This window comes from Cololabis saira, chromosome 8 (genome assembly GCF_033807715.1).
Source record: "Cololabis saira isolate AMF1-May2022 chromosome 8, fColSai1.1, whole genome shotgun sequence".
Lineage (NCBI taxonomy): Eukaryota > Metazoa > Chordata > Actinopteri > Beloniformes > Belonidae > Cololabis > Cololabis saira.
In genome coordinates, this window is record NC_084594.1 from 8,557,756 (window position 1) to 8,577,805 (window position 20,050).

The window sequence follows — 20,050 nt, forward strand, 5'->3', positions numbered from 1 at the left end:
TTAATGCCACGGTTAGCCCATGTAGAAAAGGAGCTATCAGCTATGGATGGTAGAAAAGCCGGGTTGGATGCTACCGGAGAAAAGAAAGAAGTTGCCTGAAAACCAAAATGTTTCCTAAATTGATTCCATATCCTCAATGTTGATTTGACACACACATTTTTAGTGTAGGAGGAGAAAGGGCCTGTAATGGGAGAATGAGCAAGGGACGAAAGTGACGCCGGTGAGGACGACGTAGCCTCCATCTCCAGCCAAATTTGGGATGAAGACAAGTCTTTGTGTCGTATCCAGTACTGAATAATCCTAAGGTTAGTGGCCCAATAATATGACCTAAAATCCGGTAGTGCTAAGCCTCCATCAGACTTGGGTCTCTGCAAGAACTGTTTCCGAATTCCGAGTTTTTTTTTGTCCCATATAAATGATAAAATCAAACTGTCAACCTTTTTGAAAAATGAATTTGAGAGAAACATTGGCAGACACTGAAAGAGATACAGAAATCTAGGGAGAGTGTTCATTTTGATAGAATTTATCCTTGCAGCTAATGAGAGGTGCAGCGGAAACCAGCGTTCTAAATCTTCCTTAGTGCGAGTCAGGAGCGGGCTGAAGTTGGCCTCAAAAAGGTTTCCAAATTCATTAGTAACTTGTATACCAAGATAAACAAAATTACCATAAGTGACTCTGAATGGAAGACGATGTACAGGAAAACTCCTCGCAGCTTCATTGAGGGGCATCAGCTCACTTTTACTGAGATTAAGTTTGTGGCCTGATAAACAACCGAATGATGCAAAAGTGGCAAGAGCAGCTGGAATAGAGACAGCAAGGTCAGATATATATAATAATAAATCATCTGCATATAGAGACAATTTATGCTCCTGTCCATATCTAATTATACCCTGGATACTAGGGTTAGAGCAAAGTTTGATCGCAAGAGGTTCTATGGAGAGGGCAAATAACAAAGGACTTATAGGACAGCCTTGTCGTGTCGAACGTCGCAAGGGGAAATATCCTGAGTGAGTGCTATTAGTCCTGACACTAGCCAGAGGGGATGAATATAAAAGTTTAAGCCAGGTAGTAAACTTGGAGCCAAAGCCAAATTTATAAAGGGTGTAAAAAAGATATTTGCATTCCACGCGGTTGAAAGCTTTTTCAGCATCCAAAGATATAACTGCCTCAGAGGTGCCTGTGGTGGAAGGGTTATACATTACGTTGAATAGTCGTCGAAAATTGAAAAATGAGTGTCTGTTTTTGATCAATCCTGTTTGATCAGGAGATATAATAGATGGGAGAACAGTTTCCAGTCGCATTGCCAAGAGCTTTGCTAAAATATTGTAATCAACATTCAATAAACTAATTGGGCGGTATGCTGCACAGTCAAGAGGATCTTTGTTTTTTTTCAGAATAAGTGAAATGGTAGCCTGTGTAAGAGTTGGCGGGAAAGTTCCATTTGTAAATGCTTCATTGTACATTTCTAACAAAATAGGGGCTAATTTGGGAAAAGGCTTTTTGTAAAACTCAGCAGGGTAACCATCAGGTCCCGGGCTCCTACTGGATTGAAGAGATTTGACTGCCATGGATAATTCCTCCACAGTGATCGGCTCCTCCAATTTTTCAAATAAATCACGACTAACCACAGGCACATTGAGGGAGTGGAAGAAGTTGTCAAGGTCCGATGTCTCCAGTTGATATTCAGAAGCATAAAGGGTCTGATAGAATCCTCTTAACTCATCGTTGATCTCCCGAGGGTCTAGTGTTATTGTCCCCGCCGACGTACGAATTTGGGAGATCTGATGTGATGACGAAGAGCAGCGTATCTTGTGAGCTAGCAATCTACCGGCTTTATCTCCTTGTTTGTAATAAGTGCTCCTAGACTTGAAAAGTAGTTCTGTAACCTGATCTGTTAGTATTGTGTCGAATTCTGCCTGCAAAGCTAAACGTTCTTTATAGATATCCGGGGAAGGCGAAACAGAATAAATGTCATCCAGTTGGGCAATAGAGCGCGTCAACACAGTTAACCTATTTTTTTTCATCTTGTTTACACGTGCATTGTAAGAGATAATTTCACCTCTAATGTAAGCCTTCAGGGTTTCCCAGAAAGTGGACATAGAGATACCTGGGGTTCTATTTGTACTTACAAAAAAGTCTATCTGATCTGCAACAAAGTTGACAAAACCTTCCGTACTAAGCAATTGGACATTTAGCCGCCATGGTGGTCGCGAATTATCAAAATTTTGGAAACATACTTCCATTGTAACAGGGGCGTGGTCAGAAATAACAATTGAGTTATACAAACATGAAGATATGGAATGGAGAAGCCTGTTATCTATAAGGAAGTAATCTATACGCGTAAAAGTGTGGTGAACTGACGAAAAAAAGGAATATGCCCTCCCAGCTGGATTAGCAACTCTCCATGGGTCAGAAACCGCAAAGTCAGACATGAAGGATCGGATTACATTGGCTGAGGTTGACAAAGTGGCAGTTTTGGTGGAAGATCGATCAAGGTGACGGTCCAACCAGCAATTAAAATCACCACCCAAAATCCACATATGGGAAGACATATCGGGAAGTGCAGAGAAAATTGACTTAAAAAAATCCCCATTGTCCCAGTTAGGGGCATAAATATTAACCAGAAGCACATAAGTATTGAACAGCCTACCGCTGACAATATATATGGCAGATATACATATCTGCCATTTGGGTCGGAAACCACATTTGAACATGTGAAAGCAACAGATTTATGGAGTAAAATAGCCACACCTCTTGCCTTACTTTGAAACGAAGAATGAAACACCTGACCCACCCATCTACACCGCAGACTTGAGTGCTGCAATACCCTATGGTGAGTTTCTTGGAGAAAGATAACATGGGCTTTCAGTTGTTGAATATGGTGGAGTACCTTACTGCGTTTGACCGGATTATTGATACCCCTGCAGTTCCAAGTTAGAAAGTTAAGGCCATTCCCTCCTGCCGGGCGGGATACATCAGGCTGAGTCATGTCTTAGGTAAAGGAGGATATATGGAAAAAAAACAGCAGAGTAAATATAAAAAGAATCTTGGTCGACTGTAGTAGTGCAAGTTTAAGAGACAACAAAAAAAACACAAGGCGCAAAAAACACACACAAACCATGTATTGAAAAAAAAAAACTCTCCCACAAACCCTCCCTAGCCGAAGCATCTCTCCAACTGAGATGCAAGCTAAACCCCAAATGCAAACAATTCCCAGAGCTAAACACCGCGCTTTACGTGACCGTAAAACCAAATTACACCATACCTGCATGAACTGGTTATCCGTAAGGCCAGAAGAGATTTCCCCAACAAATACATTTTTAGGTCGAACTAAAGGTTTCTTTTTTCCCTTCTTCTCCCTCTTGTTCTGTTTTTTTTTATATAAAAAAATAAAAAAATAAATAAAAAATAGAATAAAAAAACTAAATGGTAGAAACCCAGACTTAATAATAATAGAAGGGTCTGAATGTCCATTAAAACAGTGACAGTGAAGTTAATACTAATGTATTACCATGTATGAAAAAAAATAAATTTAAAAAATAAATAAATCACCCCCTCAGTAAATCAGCTGTGATATGCCCAGTATAAATTGTCCACAAAAGGGAGAAGAGAGACAGAACGAATTGTTCTTGAAGAAGAAAAATGAAAAGCTGGCTCTCCTGCCAGCCAGAGCCACAGCCAGCCTGCTAAATGATTAGCATTTCACAGCTAACCGACCAGTTGCTCCCCATCGTGAGGCACAGCTTTTTTCATGTGTTTAATAAAGTCAGCTGCGGATGCGGGATCCTCGAACCTCCGCGCGGTGTTGTCCGGCAGTGTCAGTCTCAGAACCGCGGGATAGATGAGGCCAAACTTCACGCCCGGACAGTCACGTAACTGGCGCTTCACGGGCTCGAAAGTGGCTCGTTTCTTAGCCACGGCCGTGGTGTAATCCGGGAAAATGGACACTCTCTTACCCCTGTACATGAGAGGAGACGACGCCCCGGATCGTTTCAGGATCTCATTCCGGACGTGGAAGAAATGGACCCTGATGACGAACGGCTGCGGCGGCTCTCCTTCCCGGGGCCGGGTCCGCAAGGTGCGGTGGGCCCGGTCCAGCAGCGGCCTCTCCTCCAGGTGAAGCAGATCTTGCAGCAGCTCAGCCATGAACTCCGTCGGGCGCGGCCCCTCCAGTCCCTCCGGTACACCAACGAGACGGATGTTATTCTGTTATGTTGCATTTGTCGTCCAGGTACGCCACTTTAGTAGTCAGAAGCCCGACGTTAGCCTCCAGCTCGGTGATGCGGGTGCTGTGATCCGAGGAGTCAAAAGTAAGAGCTCCATGTGGATGATAAAATATTGAAAAAAACAACATTTTGAGAAGCTAAAAATGTCAGAATGAAGCAGTTAGACACACTTCTACGTGAAAGCAGATGTCAGCATCGTCTGCAAACGTCTGCACCTCCAGGCCTGTAGGTGGGGCTTGAGGGGCGACAGCCTGGTGGCCAGGTTTGGGATACCAAACCTCGGGTGCAACGGGAGTTGGGTGGTGGCCGAAGTCGGGGACCGTAGTGGTGTTAGGTGTTTTAAACCTGCCTGCTCGTTGATGTGAGAAAGAAAGAAGACACTTCGTTAGAAAATAAAGACAAACAACTTCTCTCAATTAAAGTTTTTATTATTGGATTCAAAGTAAACTTACACACAGACCTTTTCTACTGACAAAATGCAAATATCAGATAAATGATTACAATATAATTGGCTAAACTGATGGCGAGGAACCGTGGTTTAGACTTGGCCCTCCCTTTGCTGGAGCTCGATTGGTCCCAATCAGTCGGCTCTCTTCGTCTTCTTTCGCTCCAAACATTGTGGAGTGGGTACTAAAGTAACCGCTCTTTTTGCTTGAGATAAGGGAACTACTTGAAGTGATTCAGAGCTACACTAACTAAGACATAGGTTATACCTCCGTATCATGCAGGCTTTGCCTGCATAAGAGTGTGAGCCAGGACTCAACACACAAATGATGTTTGAGCCTTTTTAATCTTTCTCCCAGTTCCCTGCAACTCCTGCAACGGCTCAAATTAATGTATTCCTAACCATGGTCCGATCCTCAGCTGCAGAATCTCTGGAGACCGGGGAAGTCGACCCTCTGACGAGGAAGGAGCCTGAGCTGGTGCACGAGGTCGAGACGATCCACCTAGATATAGTTGGGCGTTTACACCAAACAGCAGCTCAGAATAGCCCTTTTAAATGACAAATAGGTTCCCAGCTGGTGATTGGGAATCCAGTGGTTGATTGTGACGACCCTGTTTAATTGTGGGCATGCCTGACTTTCTCTCTGTTGTTTTGAGGAGTCTGGAGTGAGCTGAGCTGATTGGGCTGATTTGGAGCACCTGGGCCCAGTGTTCCAGGCTATAAAACCTCCCTGCCTTCAGTGTGGCTCGCTCTTCCCTGCCAGCCCCATTCATTTGTTTGGTTTTGATTCTACTTTTCTTAACAACACGCACCACACATTTTCCACATTCACACACACTGACACACACTGACACTACTGATGCTGACCTCCACACCTCACAAGTTGGTTTGTTTTGCATTTGCAGTGTTTTTCTTTAAAATAAATAGCATATTTTTAGTTGCACTGTGTTTTCCATTTTTGTCATGGCCTACGGGCCAGGTTATGACAAAATGGGGGCTCGTCCATAGCTGTTTGGTGAGTAACAGGTTATGACAAAATGGGGGCTCGTCGGTTTTGTTCCTGGTTATGCTGCGTAATTTAGTTGGAACTGTTAAAGTTTAGTTGTATTTTGGTAGCTTTTGGACATCTGTTAAGTTACATGTTTGTTTTGTGGCCTGCAGTTCAGGTTTGTGATCTGGTGCTTAAAGTTGCTTTAGGTTCGGTGCTGGCACACTGCTGTCAGGTTGTTCCTTTGTTTGGTTTGGCAGAAAACATTTGTTTGCTCGTATTGAGTGTGTTGTGTCGGAGGGAAAGGACACAGTGCATTTTGGCTGTCTGAATGTGATAAATTGGAAGATTTGTGCCAAGGTGTTGTGCATGGTTTTTGTTTGCATAAGTTTGTTTGTTTGTTTTGTTACTTTGGGCTCCGTAGGGGAGAGCTCTAGTTCTAGGACTAGTCATTGGTTATGCTCGTAAAAGGTGTCCAGACGGCAGGTGTTTCTTGTGCGCATCCTCGTAACATGGGAAGGGTTTTCTTATTTTAGTTTGAGTTGGAGATTGCCGGTAGTCCTGTTATCGGTTTTGTTTGGTTATAGGTTTACCTGGGTTTTCTTATTTAGTGGGGAAAGTGCGTGGTCCGACGGCCCATTGCGTGGCTGGCCCTGTGCTGACCCTTCTTTTATTCTTTTTGGCTGGGATCTCCATCTCCTTTTGTTTCATTACTTTTGGGTTAACCTTTTCCCTTTGTTTTGAAAAATAGCGGGGAAGCTCCAAACCCAGCTGGGGGATGTGATTGCTCGGTGCGCACAGATAATTTCACTGGCTTGCTGCACCCGTTGCGTGTAAAGTTGTTTGGTGGACTGGTCGTAGTTGTGATCAATGTGCTCGTTATCTGTTCCTCTCTGTCTCCGGCTCCAGACTGTTGGACTGTCACTGCTGCTCCTCACAGAACTTTCTAGAAGCTGGAACCACGCAACTGCCATCGTGGTCCAGTTTACAACAGGACCGTGTCTGGACTTGTTTGTCCGGACGTTGGTTGAGTCCCCCGGACGTTGGTTGAGTCCCCCGGACTTGTTTGTTTGGTCCTCTGAGTGTCAGGGGCAGGAAGAGCACCTTGTTGTTTTTTACAGACCACAACCCTCTGACCTTCTCACAATCCCTTAGATGCCCAAATCAAAGGCTAATGAGGTGGTTTCTGTTTTTGCAGGCCTATGATCTTGATGTCAGACATACTAAAGGGACGGACAATGTCATGGCAGATGCATTGTCTCGTGCTCCTTTGCCTGAATTCTTGAGCTAGTATACTTTTTCATACTGCATGCTAGACTTGTTCTTGCTCTGCCTATCATCTTAAATTGCTTCCTCAGGTACCGAGGTTGCTGAGGATGGGTGGGGGGAGTAGCAAGTTGGGGGTGCAGGGGGAAGTTAAGTGTACATTTGTTTTTTTTTTCCTTTTGATCTTTTGAATAATTTAAATTGTTTATATTTTGTATTTTAGGAGCGGGTGTTGGAGTGCCGGTGATCCCTTTGGGACCCCGACTTTATGGGGGGGGGGGGGGGGGGGGGGGTGTGTGACGACCCTGTTTAATTGTGGGCATGCCGGACTTTCTCTGTTTTGTTTTGAGGAGTCTGGAGTGAGCTGAGCTTTGTTTGGTTTTGATTCTACTTTTCTTAACAACACGCACCACACATTTTCCACATTCACACACACTGACACTACTGATGCTGACCTCCACACCTCACAAGTTGGTTTGTTTTGCATTTGCAGTGTTTTTCTTTAAAATAAATAGCATATTTTTATTTGCACTGTGTTTTCCATTTTTGTCATGGCCTACGGGCCAGGTTATGACAAAGGCGACAGCCTGGTGGCCAGGTTTGGGATACAGTCTGAATGGGCAACGTGGGTCCCCCCCATCTCATTGGCCAACCATCCGTGGGAGGGGCCACAGGGCTCGGGTGCAACGGGAGTTGGGTGGTGGCCGAAGTCGGGGACCGTGGTGGTGTTAGGTGTTTTAAACCTGCCTGCTCGTTGATGTGAGAAAGAAAGAAAACACTTTGTTAGAAAATAAAGACAAACAACTTCTCTCAATAAAAGTTTTTATTATTGGAGATTCAAAGTAAACTTACACACAGACCTTTTCTACTGACAAAAATGCAAACAATAGATAAATGATTACAATATATTTGGCTAAACTGATGGCGAGGAACCGTGGTTTAGACTTGGCCCTCCCTTCGCTGGAGCCCGATTGGTCCCAATCAGTCGGCTCTCTTCGTCTTCTTTCGCTCCAAACATTGTGGAGTGGGTACTAAAGTAACCGCTCTTTTTGCTTGAGATAAGGGAACTACTTCAAGTGATTCAGAGCTACACTAAGACATAGGTGATACCTCCGTATCATGCAGGCTTTGCCTGCGTAAGAGTGTGAGCCAGGACTCAACACACAAATGATGTTTGGGCCTTTTTAATCCTTCCCCCAGTTCCCTGCAACTCCTGCAACGGCTCAAATGAATGTATTCCTAACCGTGGTCTCCGATCCTCGGCTGCAGAATCTCTGGAGACCGGGAACATCACCCCTCTGACGAGGAAGGAGCCTGAGCTGGTGCACGAGGTCGAGACGTTCCAGCTAGATATAGTTGGGCGTTTACACCAAACAGCAGCTCAGAATAGCCCTTTTAAATGACAAATAGGTTCCCAGCTGGTGATTGGGAATCCATTGGTTGATAATCGTCAATTAATTGTAACAATTACTGTGACTATGATATTACAAAACTACCAATAAAACTTGGACAATCTGTTGGGGAGATTTTGACCCTGGTGGAAATTCAAATCAATTTCATTTCAAGTTTATTTATATACCGTCTCTAACACTACAAATGGTCTCTTGGCGCTTTTCTGAGACCCAGAACCGTAAAAAGCGCTTTCTAAATAAACTTTACTTCTAAAAATGTCACCATTTCTTTGGTGCCTCTGGAAGCTTGATGGGAAACAGAGGTTTAAATCGCCCCCTCCAGACAGTCAGTACAGCCTATTAATATAAAATTTTAATTGTTAGGGATTCCCAACTTTAAGGGATTGCCATTAAAGGCCAAATGGGTCTATCTGTGCTGATTAAGCTATTTTATTGTAACAGAGACTTTCTTTGGTAATATTTTTACTTGCTCCGTAATGTTACGAATGTATGGATAAAGATTCTTAAAAAAAGTGAGTATGACGGTGTGAAAGTTTTCTTCAGTATCAGCATCAAGGAATGACAGTTTTCCTTTATCACAGTCCAGGAGAACTCGGATCCTCCTGGGAGTTTTGGTACCTGGAGGGGACAAGGCTGCATGTAGTCCACTACAAAACTCTTTGCTCCACAATCCAAAGTCTATGTCTCCCTTCCTTGGGGCAGAGTCTTCTGCCACGCCCAGGGTGCAAAATGTGTCTCCAACCTCGACATCCCAGCTGTGAGTCCCCGAGCTGAAGCCTTCAGAACCCAGAACCATGTAAGAACAGTCGAACCTCTCTGGGTTGTCAGGGAGCTTCTGCACGGCGCCGTCGTGTCTCACGCTGGTCAGATCCTCGGAGAGGATGAGGTCTGGGTGGGCCGTGTTTGGATCCAGGATGACTGGGGAGTAGGAGACCATGTCCTTCATCTTGTTCCAGATGTTGAAGCCCAGGTTGCCCAGGTGTTTGGCCTCATCCATCAGAGCTCCCGGGGCCAGCTGCGGGTCATCCAGCAGGGGGCGCCGCTGGGCTGCTTCTACTGCCGCTTTGTAATTCTGCAGAAACGAGACATCAGCACATCTCAGCTCCTTCTCCGAGGCTCTGACTATGTCTGAAATCGCTGATATCTGTCGGCTCAGATCTTCGTCCTTTTCCCTCAGCATTTTACTTTTTAGCTTTTCTTCCTCCCTGACAGCATTAACCCTCGCCTCCTCTTCTTCGTGGAGAAACTGGTGAAATGTCTTGAACTGATCTTTAATCTTCTCCACCGTCTTTCTGCCCTGAACTTTAATGTGTTTAGCTGTTTGGTCCCAGTTTTCTCTGGTGCGTTCAAAGACCTCCAGCTCCTCTTTCAGGGGCCTCAGGGCCTCCCGGAGTCGCTCCCTGTGATCCTGCGCGGCCTCATTCAGGGGTCTAAAGCTGTGGTTGGCGTGCACGCTTGAATCTCGACAAACCAGACACACAAGCTCCTGGTGGTCCAGGCAGAACAGCTTGAGCTTCTCGTCGTGCAGGCTACAGCGGGCCTCCGTTTCTGCAGGAACCTTCCTCTCCTTCTCCTTTAAGAAGTCTTCACACAGGTTCCTCAGGACTGAGCTCTCCAGCGGCTCCCTCAAAGCCCTGGCTTTACAAACGGGACACTCGTTTACTTGTTTCTCTGTCCACCAGGCCTGCACGCAGGTCTTGCAGAAGCTGTGGCTGCAGGACAGGACCACCGGCCGCACGAAGATGTCGTGGCAGATGGGGCAGGTCAGGTCCTTCTCTGCACTGGAGGCCATCTGCTCCGCGGGTGAAGCGACAAACACGTCAGACTGGAAAATCAAACCAAAGAAGCTTCAAAAAACAAAGTTAGTCTAGTTCCTTACCTTTTTATTTTCCTTTTAGTTGTGCAGATTAACCGTCGTGAAGCTGACAGCTCGGTGCGTGGCGCGGGGGTGGAAACACCCACCTTGTTTTTGGTTTCACTTTGCCGGCGTTTGAATAGTTTCAGGGATAAATACAGGTTGTCACAGTGCTGAAAGACTGACTATGTCAACAAAGTCTTTCATGGGAGATGAACCGCGCAAACACGTCCTTGCAAGCCTTCTGTGTTCACGGAAAATACCTCTTCATTGTGAACTTTGTCTTATGTTCGTAACTGAGTCCAGTGCAGATAATTAGATAAGAAGCAGATTGTCTGCTTCTCTACGACAGGTAGGGCGGGTTGCACGGCTGGTTGGTTAATTACCTAACTACTGTACTTTAACCTGCAACTGCACTCTAATCTGATGTAAACACATACAAATACTCGGGCATACCACAATTTATATTTATACGATTCTTACTATTAATTTGTGCAACCTTTAACTATGTCAAGTTTTTTTCTTTTCTTTCATTTAATAACGAACTGAAAAAAATAGTATTGAGTTCATACGTTTTTTACTTCTTCCTACTTCTTTTACAAGAATGACACATTTGCTATTATATTTATTAATTCTGATCTACTTTGTTTACAATGTAACATTTATTATTTAGTGATTATTATTGTTCTTTTTTTATGTTATTGATTTATTGTTCTGCTGTTTTATTTATTTATTTTTATTTTTTTGTGCTTATGTTCGAAATAAAAGATATATAATCAAATAAAAATGTTTAAAAATGACATGCTTCATCTAACGCGCTGCAAAGAATAATAGTTCATAAAAGTTCATAAAAGGTAATACAAATAAAGCAGATTATTTCATGTTATTAGTTTTGTATCAAGAAAGTGAAAACAGTCAGTAAAACCCTCGATGGTACAAAGAAAACACATGAAATAATAGATGGGGGAAACAAGCTATAACATGGAAACAATAACAAAATACATTTCTTAAAATCTTAACATTAAATTCTGTACAGTTTTACTAGAAAACAGGTTTAAAAATTCACTAAAATATATCTGTTCCCTGTAATAAATCTAATATCTTCATTTAAGTGTTTGGAAAGGAGCTGGGGTAAAGATCTTTATCTGCTGGGATTATAATTGCAGACATGCGGTGATATTTTAAGGATATTTAAAGTTGCGCAGCTCCTGAATGAACCACTAAAGTCTGTCAAGATGATTGACGAGGACAAAAGCTACGAGCAGAAAACCAGAAACATAATTACAGGGCTTAAGAACACATCTGCTAATGCTCTGAAGCAACACGTGACGTCAGCGACGCGCCTGTGAGCCCAGCGTTGCTTTAAAGCATCAGACAGTCAACCGACCGGTGCAGGTCCACGTCTGGGGTCGAGCCAGCCGCATCAAGGCAGGTGCAGCTCGCCTGGGAGACGGGTGAGACAGTACGGGAGAGGCTGCGAGGAGGATGGTGCATCCTGGTGGCGAGCCTCCCGGCCGAGGGTCCAGCAACACTCGGAGCCTAAAGGCCTCATGCAAGCGGAACAAATGTGCAGCAGTTGGACCCGAACGGCCCCTGATTTAACCCCCGCTGGGATCTTTCTGCACATAGTTTGGATGTTCTCCACTTAAAGAGTTCTCCACAAATCTGGAAAACAAGGTAATTAAAATGTTTGAAAGCAAAAGAAGAGAGAACTCTTTATCTGAATGCTAGACTTTCGCTGGGTCATTTGAAGGCACACTTGGAGTCAACAAAATCATGACTTTGGCATCAAAGGAAGAGCGATTTGTTGGATGCAAGAACACACTGATTGCGTTTTTCGTAATGCCTCGTGCATCCCGTAATGCATCATTCTGAACAATCATTTCACTAGGTGGTTGTTGATCTAAAATCATACTCTGCTCTTACAACACCCTTGAAGTTTCCTGTATATACAGTGGGGCAAAAAAGTATTTAGTCAGACACCAATTGTGCAAGTTCTCTCACTGTAATTTTCATCATAGCTGCACTCCAACTATGAGAGACAGAATGGGGGGGAAGAATCCAGGAAATCCCATTGTAGGATTTGTAGGATACTGAATTAATTGGTAAATTCCTGGGTAACAAAAGTATTTGGTCACCTACAAACAAGCAAGATTTCTGGCTTTAACAGACCTGTAACTTCTTCTTTAAGAGACTCCTCTGTCCTTCACTTGTTACCTGTTTTAACTGGTTATCAGTATAAAAGACACCTGTCCACAACCTCAAACAGTCACACTCCAAACTCCACTATGGCCAAGACCAAAGAGCTGTCAAAGTACATGAGAAACTAAACTGTACACCTGCACCAGGCTGGGAAGACTGAATCTGCAATAGGTAAGCAGCTTGGTGTGAAGAAATCAACTGTGGGAGCAAGAAAGAAAGAAATAGAAGAAAATGGAAGACATACAAGACCACTGATAATCTCCCTCCATGGGGTTCCAGCAAGATCACACCCTGTGGTGTAAAAATGATCCCAAGAACGGTGAGTAAAGATCCCAAAACCACACGGGGGACCTAGTGAATGACCTGCAGAGAGCTGGGACCAGAGTTACAAAGGAACCATCAGTAACACACTACGCTGCAGGGACTCAGATCCTGCAGTGCCAGTCGTTCCCCCTGCTGAAGCCGGCACATGTCCAGACCCGTCTGAAGTTTGCTAGAGAGCATTTGGATCATGCAGAAGAGGACTGGGAGAATGTTATCTGGTCAGATGAAACCAAAATAGAACTTTCTGGTGGAAACATAACGTGTCGTGTTTGTAGGAGAAAAAAGCTGAGTTGCATCTAAAGAACACCAAACCTACTGTGAGGTATAGGGGTGGAAACATCATGCTTTGGGGATGTTTTTCTGCAAAGGGACCAGAACGACTGATCCGTGTAAGGCAGGGGTGTCCAAAGTTGGTCCTCGAGGGCCGGTGTCCTGCATGTTTTAGTTGTTTCCCTGCATCAACACACCTGATTCTAATTAACGGGCGTCACCACCTTGTCATCAAAGTCTGGATAGTTCTGTTGATGACCGAGCTCCTTGTATGACGGTTTGATTAAAAAAAGGGACACATCTAAAACATGCAGGACACCGGCCCTCGAGGTCCAACTTTGGACACCCCTGGTGTACGGGAAAGAATGAATGGGGCCATGTATGGTGAGATTTTGAGTGAAAACCTCCTTCCATCAGCAAGGTGGCTGGGTCTTTCAGCACGACAATGATCCCAAACACACACACCGCCCGGGCAATGAAGGAGTGGCTTCGTAGGAAACATTTCAAGTGAAGACAATGGGATTTTTTGGAGTTTTTTTTTTTTTTCATTTACCGGTAGTCTCTCATAGTTGAGAAATACCTGTGATGAAAGTTACAGGCCTCTCTTATCGTTTTAAGTGGGAGAATTTGCACAACTGGTATCTGACTAAATACTTTTTTGCCCCGCTGTAACTGTGGTTTCCTGCAGATGGTCCAGCTTCCTCCCACAGTTTACGAGTGATGTTATCTCTACTGTTGCCCGTAAATGCTCTAAATGAGCGGAGGAGAGAGTTTGGTGTCCAGGAGAGAGATTCAATCGTTCCCAAACCAGCCGGGAGATGTGATCTCAGTCCCAGTGAGTCCCGGCTCGGCCCTCAGGCCTCTCCTCCTCCTCTTGGGAGGCTCCTGAGAGGAAACCCTGACGACGACCCCAGCGGCGCTGCTTCCCCGAGCCCCTCACCCTGTTCCCAACGAGGATCCACCCTTGATAGGAGCTCATTTCAGCAGCCCTGCGGTATCTAAGAGCGGGTAAACTGAATTTAATGACTCAGACTTCCCTTCAACAGGACAGACGTCTCATGTGTCACTCCTGCAAACAAAACTCAAGAAAAGCCCAAACCCTTCGGCTTACTCCCGGTTTGAAGACGCCAAGGCATCTGCAAGGAAGCTTTTCCATTGCGTAGATCTCCTCCATAATGTCCATCCAATGTCCTGTTTGTGGAGCGTCACTTTTCAACCAGTTTCTTGTAATGGCCTTCTTATAGACAAGTTTACCGGCCGTTTCCGCTCTACTTCCTAAACTCCTCCCCTCTAAGCAGTTTACTTCCGTTTTGGGGTTTTTCCATTGAAAACAGTGGCAACATTGCTCTGACAAAGAGGGACAAAATGGATATTTCTAAGAAAAAAAGTGGTTCGGGAACGACATGTCTCGGCAGTTGGATGTAAGAACTCGAGGGAGCACCTGAAGGAGTGGTTGGATAGATAGAGCTGCAACCACAAACCAGCTTCAAAGAGACACGTCCATGCGCTCTGTTGTTTACCTTTTTTCTGAAGCCACGGACCGGGCTGGAGGCTTTACATCTAAAAAACCACCGCGCAACATTTTTGTTTGTTCACACCACTTTGTTGACAAAAAAACAACAAAGGATAATCCATTCCCTGAGTTGTGGTTGGTTTATAATCGCTCTCCCCAGCCAGAAAGGAGTAACTCAGCCGGCGGATCCGCTGCCTCCCCCGGAGAAACAAACACGGATCTGAGGGTAAGTTCAGCAACTTTAGCTGTGAAGCTGACAGTACTGTAAATTATGAAGAAGTTGTCATACACTAACATTGCTACTGGTATTTTTATAAGGCAGTTGATGGTTTTGAGATGGGACGTGTGTGTATGTATGTGTGTGCGTGCCTGCGTGTGAAAAAATCTGCCAGTGGAACAAGATTTTTTTGCTTGTAATGAGAAGATAAATCTTGTCCCACTGGCAGATTTTTCTACTTATTTCAAATGAAAATGTACTTGAAACAGGTGAAGATTGTCAAATAAGTTTTTTTTTTGGTAAATACTCTTGTTTTAAGTGTAATGAGATTTTCTGCATTAATTTTGCTCCATGTTTTTCTCTTCCCCTTTTTTTAGATGGTCCTGAAACCTGTCACCTGAGGCCGAGCCTGCTACACAAGTGATGTTGTTCATTAAATAAAGATAAACAACAAATACTGTGTGCATTGTATTTTTTAATATTATATATGAATAGTTTTTATAGTGATGTTGTGTGGGATGCTTTTGTATTTTACTATGGAGGTAAGGGAACTGTTAATTGAATTTGTGCACATAAATCAAATGTGTGCATATTCTACAGTTGTGCATAAATAAATAGAAATGTAATTCATGTAGTTCAGTGCAATAATGAAATTAAATTAAGTTTCATCAAACTTTATTTTCACAGTACAAACATCTGTTGGTTCCTAAATAAGGCTGCTCATTTTGGTTTTAAAATGCTGACATATTTACTGCAGAACTGTAACCTTCCCTCAACAAAATCATCAATTTTTGGGAGTAGGCTATGTGTGAAAAGTTGGGTGATGGCGGGAGGCAGAGCTGCAGGAGAATATTCCCAGGGCTGGTCCTCCACTCTTCATGAGTCCTACAGAGTTTCACCTCCTGTGCCGGTTCTGGAGTGGTAGAAGATGCTGTTGGTGACGGCTGGTAAAGATCCTTCCTGTTGTGTGTGTATTGTGATAAAGTTCTTTATTTTCTGTAATGCAATAAAAAATAAAAATGTCAACATTCTGGATTCATTACAAATCAACTGAAATATTGCAAGCCTTTTATTATTTTAATATTGCTTATTATGGCTTACAGTTTAAGATTAAGATTCCCAGAATATTCTAATTTTTTGAGATAGGATATTTTAGTTTTCTTAAGCTGTAAACCATGATCAGCAATATTAAAATAATAAAAGACTTGCAATATTTCAGTTGATTTGTAATGAATCCAGAATGTATGACATTTTTGTTTTTACAATTGCATTAGAGAAAATCACAATATTCTAATTTTCTGAGACAGTCCCGCACTTCATCTTCTGACCAGCATTTCTTTCAGACCCAGCTCTTGTCAGTCAGTGCAGGCAAGCCCGGTTTTCCCGTCTCACAGCATTTTCTACCTAGAGAAAAAAAAAGCCAAGTAAACTATGATGTAGTTTGGATACCAAAAATGAAGACATATATGTCAAATAATCTTGTTACCTTCCATAAGATTGCAGCTGAATGGGAACGATCTCCAGGTCCAGCAACACGAACATGACGCAGGTCTGACTTCTCCATGGAGAAGTCAGCTGCAGCTTCAGTTACAGCACCCGAGCTTTAAGCCCCGCATTGTTAAAACACTGGCCAGGCTCGACATTTGCTTTCAAATAAACAAAACGATCATGTTTGTATGACATGACAAAACCGACTTTGTCTCTGTGCAGATATTGATAAACCTCAGAAACTTTCAGTTTGTCCGTTGCGGATTTCAGGAAGTAGGAGCAGATCAGCTGTCAGTTCTGCTGCTGTCATCACGTTATCATCCCGGTTCTGCACTGAATTCTGGTGGTGAGAGTAACGCCATCTCCAGTCAGAGTAGTAGAACCGTGTTCCCATGACAAAGACATAGTTGTCGACATTAAAAGCTCACGAGCAGCGAGTCTTTGCTTTAGGTTTTGTGTCCACGCCGCTGTGTTTACACCGGTAAACGATGCGCAAATCACTCCCACCGGAAATGACCCGCATCTATGCAGACGAATGGCAGCGCCCGTGTTTTGGCGCGTAAACTTGTCTATAGGCAACAATCATTATTTTGAAGAGGTACCTATCTTCTTTCATAACAACTCCTTCTGGGATCAATCCCAGATACAGAACCTGTGGGTCCCTGGGAACCTTCTAATTTAAAATGACCTCCAAAAGCCCAATACTCTCATCCCAGAAAGAGTGTAATTTGGCGCATGACCAAAAAATATGACAGTAATTGGGGGCCCGAGCACTTACAGTGCCTATTGTATCTGTAGGAATTTATTTTTTTTATTCTTTCTTTCTTCTTTCGAAAGGAGGGCCTTTTTGCCCCCCTAAACGTGCCCCAAAAGTCACCAAATTTTGCATGCAAGCCAGGCCTGGCGATAAATTTGGGCGTGGCAAAATGGCTCAACAGCGCCCCCTAGAAAACTTTGTGCATCAAGCCCCACAATACGGTTTGACGTACATGCACGAAAATCGGTACACACCTGTATCATGTCGCAACTTAAAGAAAACTCTCTTGGTGCCATGGCCGAAACCGAACAGGAAGTCAGCCATTTTGAACATTTTGAATTAATCGCGTAATTTTGGCGCAATTTATGCCATTCCTTCGGCAGTTAATACAGCACGAACCGTAACGTGCACCCAGGTGTGTTATACATCAAAATGTGCGTCTCCATCCTGCGACAACACGCATTACTTTACTCTTTCAAAAGCGTTACCGTGGCGACGCTAGACGCGAAAAAGCGCACCCCCCCTTCATCTGATTGGTCCATATTTGATAGTTCCCCAAAAGTCACCAAATTTTGCATGCAAGGCAGGCCTGGCGATAAATTTGATATTTCATGGTTTGCATGAATGGGCGTGGCCTAACGGCTCAACAGCGCCCCCTAGAATACTTTTCTCTGCCATAACTTTTGAATGGTTTGACATAAAGACTCGTGGGTGGTGTCATCGGACTCGGTATTGAGTCCTTGACCATAATTGGTGCAAATTAGCCCCGCCTCTTCTTCTGATTGGTCAATATTTGATAATCCCTATTTTCTGGCATAACTTTTGAACTGTTTGACATAAAGACTCGTGGGTGGTGTCATCGGACATGGTTTTGAGTCCTTGACCATAATTGGTGCAAATTAGCCCCACCCCTTCTTCTGATTGGTCGATATTTCATCGTTCCTTTTTTCTGCCATAACTTTTGAATGGTTTGACATAGAAAGTCGTGGGTGGTGTCATTTCTGATATGCTTATGGGGGGCGGTGGCCATGAGTGCGAGGGCCCGTTCATCGCAGCTTTAATTGGCATTATAGCTTCCCCATTGTCTCCAACATTTTTGTTGGAATCCAGTCTGTTTGCTTCTAATTTGATGCGTGACAAAGAAACGTGTCAGATTTTTCCATCCAAACTCTCTCCACCGTTTGGAGCTCGTAGAACTATGTTGTGTTTCGCATAATAGTCTCTACTCATACTCTAAAATTTTGGTCTGTAGTTCACCTTCCCATGTAGATTTTATATACAGTGAGGTGTTACCATTACATTTCTGTAGACATGTGTATAGTTTAGAGATAGATTTGGAGGGCATTTCCTTGTAGGCATTTGTCATCATTTTAATCAGCACATTACTTTCTAATGATACAATTTTTACCTGTGTATCAAAAAAGTGTCTTCGTTGTAAAGAAGCGAGACAGGTCTTTGTTTTTTTCTAGTTCAAATTATTTTTTAAGCCTTTCAAATGATTTAAAAATGTTACCTTCTATCATTGTGCATGTGGCTGTAATACCTCTGTCTGTCCATGTCGTAAAGGTTTTGTCAGTTTGTCCTGGTCTGAAAAGAGTTGTCTGTGAAGGCCATAGCAATAAACGACAGTCTCCTTCAAGTTTATATTTCCTGACTATTTCCGTCCATGTTTTTAGTGTTTCAGAAACAGTAAAGTTGTCGTCTTCCTGGTATCTGTGGTGTTTTTCTCCTAACCTGGTCTGACGTAGTCTCTTGCTCTGGGTGAGCTCTATATTCTTCCATTTAGCATAGTTTTCTGGAGAAAAGTATTGTCTTAAGTTGGGTAACGCAAGGCCTCCGTTTAGTTTCTCCAGCTGGAGTGTTTAGAATTTGACGGCAGTCAGACTTTTTAACAGTTCCATGTAGTTTTTACTGTTGTTGTTGTTGCTGTCATTATATAGTGACAGTCGCATGACATTACTGCAGAAAAGAAAAAAGCACTTTAATACCACTGCACTTTTACTGTTTTCAGTGGTGTAAAGTAACGAATTACAAGTACTTCGTTATTGTACTTAAGTAAGATTTTTGAGAATTTGTACTTTTATTGATACTTTCATTTTTCTGTACTTTTACTTTTACTTCGTTACATTTTCAAGTAAAAAATCGTACTTTTAATCCGCTATATTTAAAATTGGACACGTCGTTACTCGCTACAAATTAAAGAACAGCACAGCGGGGGCTGATTTATGGTTCCGCGTTACACCGGCGCAGAGCTACGGCGTGGGGTACTTCTGAGGTGGTTTTGGCATTTAAAAGTTCAAAAGTCTCATCCTTTATCAGCTGGGGTTGCTTAATGTTGTCACTGCATACTACAGGCTGGGGGTGGACCTGTCAGCGGGGCCAATGGGGGACAGCAGCAGTGATGAGCAAAGGGAGAAATTAAAATGGGGTAATGGAAACAAACGCTAAAGGGGTCAGAATAATATCACCATTATTTAGAGTTGTAAGCAAATTCTTGGATTCTTCATTTCTTTGCAATCCTTTTGAAAATAATTTTGTACTTTGTACTTTGTACTTTGTACTTTGTACTTTTTACTTTTGTACTTAAGTACATTTTACACCATGTACTTTTGGTACTTTATTATATTTAAGTTGAGGTACTTTTATACTTTTACTTAAGTAATTTTCTTAATGGGTACTTTTTACTTAGTAAATTACTAAGTAATTTTCAAGCAGAAAATTTGTACTTTTACTTAAGTACAATATTTTTGTACTTTTTCCACCTCTGACTGTTTTTATATTCATTTTTTTTATGAGCGTTTTTTATCCATCCATCCATCCATTGTCCGCCGCTTTATCCGTTCCCGGGTCGCGGGGGCAGCAGCCTCAGCAGAGATGCCCAGACTTCCTTCACCCCAGACACTTCTTCCAGCTCCTCCGGGGGGAGTCCGAGGCGTTCCCAGGCCAGCCGAGAGACATAGCCAGAGACAGAGCCAGCCGAGAGACATAGTTGTCTCTCGGCATAGGGTTTTTTTTAATGTTTTGTTATCCAGCAAACAGAGTACAGTCTTTCTATGTTTTTTTATGTAATTTATTTATTATTCTTCT

At 43.2% G+C, this 20,050-nt stretch overlaps 1 protein-coding gene and 1 long non-coding RNA gene across 2 annotated transcripts; one reads left to right on the forward strand and one right to left on the reverse strand.

Moving 5' to 3' along the window:
• Positions 1–7,766: 7,766 nt before the first annotated feature.
• LOC133449261 (zinc-binding protein A33-like) lies at positions 7,767–10,564 on the reverse strand. Its single transcript, XM_061728394.1, has 2 exons — positions 10,217–10,564; positions 7,767–10,129 (listed from the first exon to the last, which is right to left on the reverse strand). The coding sequence occupies exon 2, from the start codon at positions 10,127–10,129 to the stop codon at positions 8,762–8,764; it is 1,368 nt and encodes a 455-aa protein (XP_061584378.1). The 5' UTR covers positions 10,217–10,564; the 3' UTR covers positions 7,767–8,761.
• A 1,015-nt stretch (positions 10,565–11,579) lies between these two features.
• On the forward strand, positions 11,580–15,168 carry LOC133448294 (uncharacterized). Its single transcript, XR_009782957.1, has 3 exons — positions 11,580–11,869; positions 13,677–14,727; positions 15,096–15,168. It is a non-coding gene; the product is annotated as an uncharacterized LOC133448294 (long non-coding RNA).
• The last annotated feature ends 4,882 nt before the right edge of the window (positions 15,169–20,050 follow it).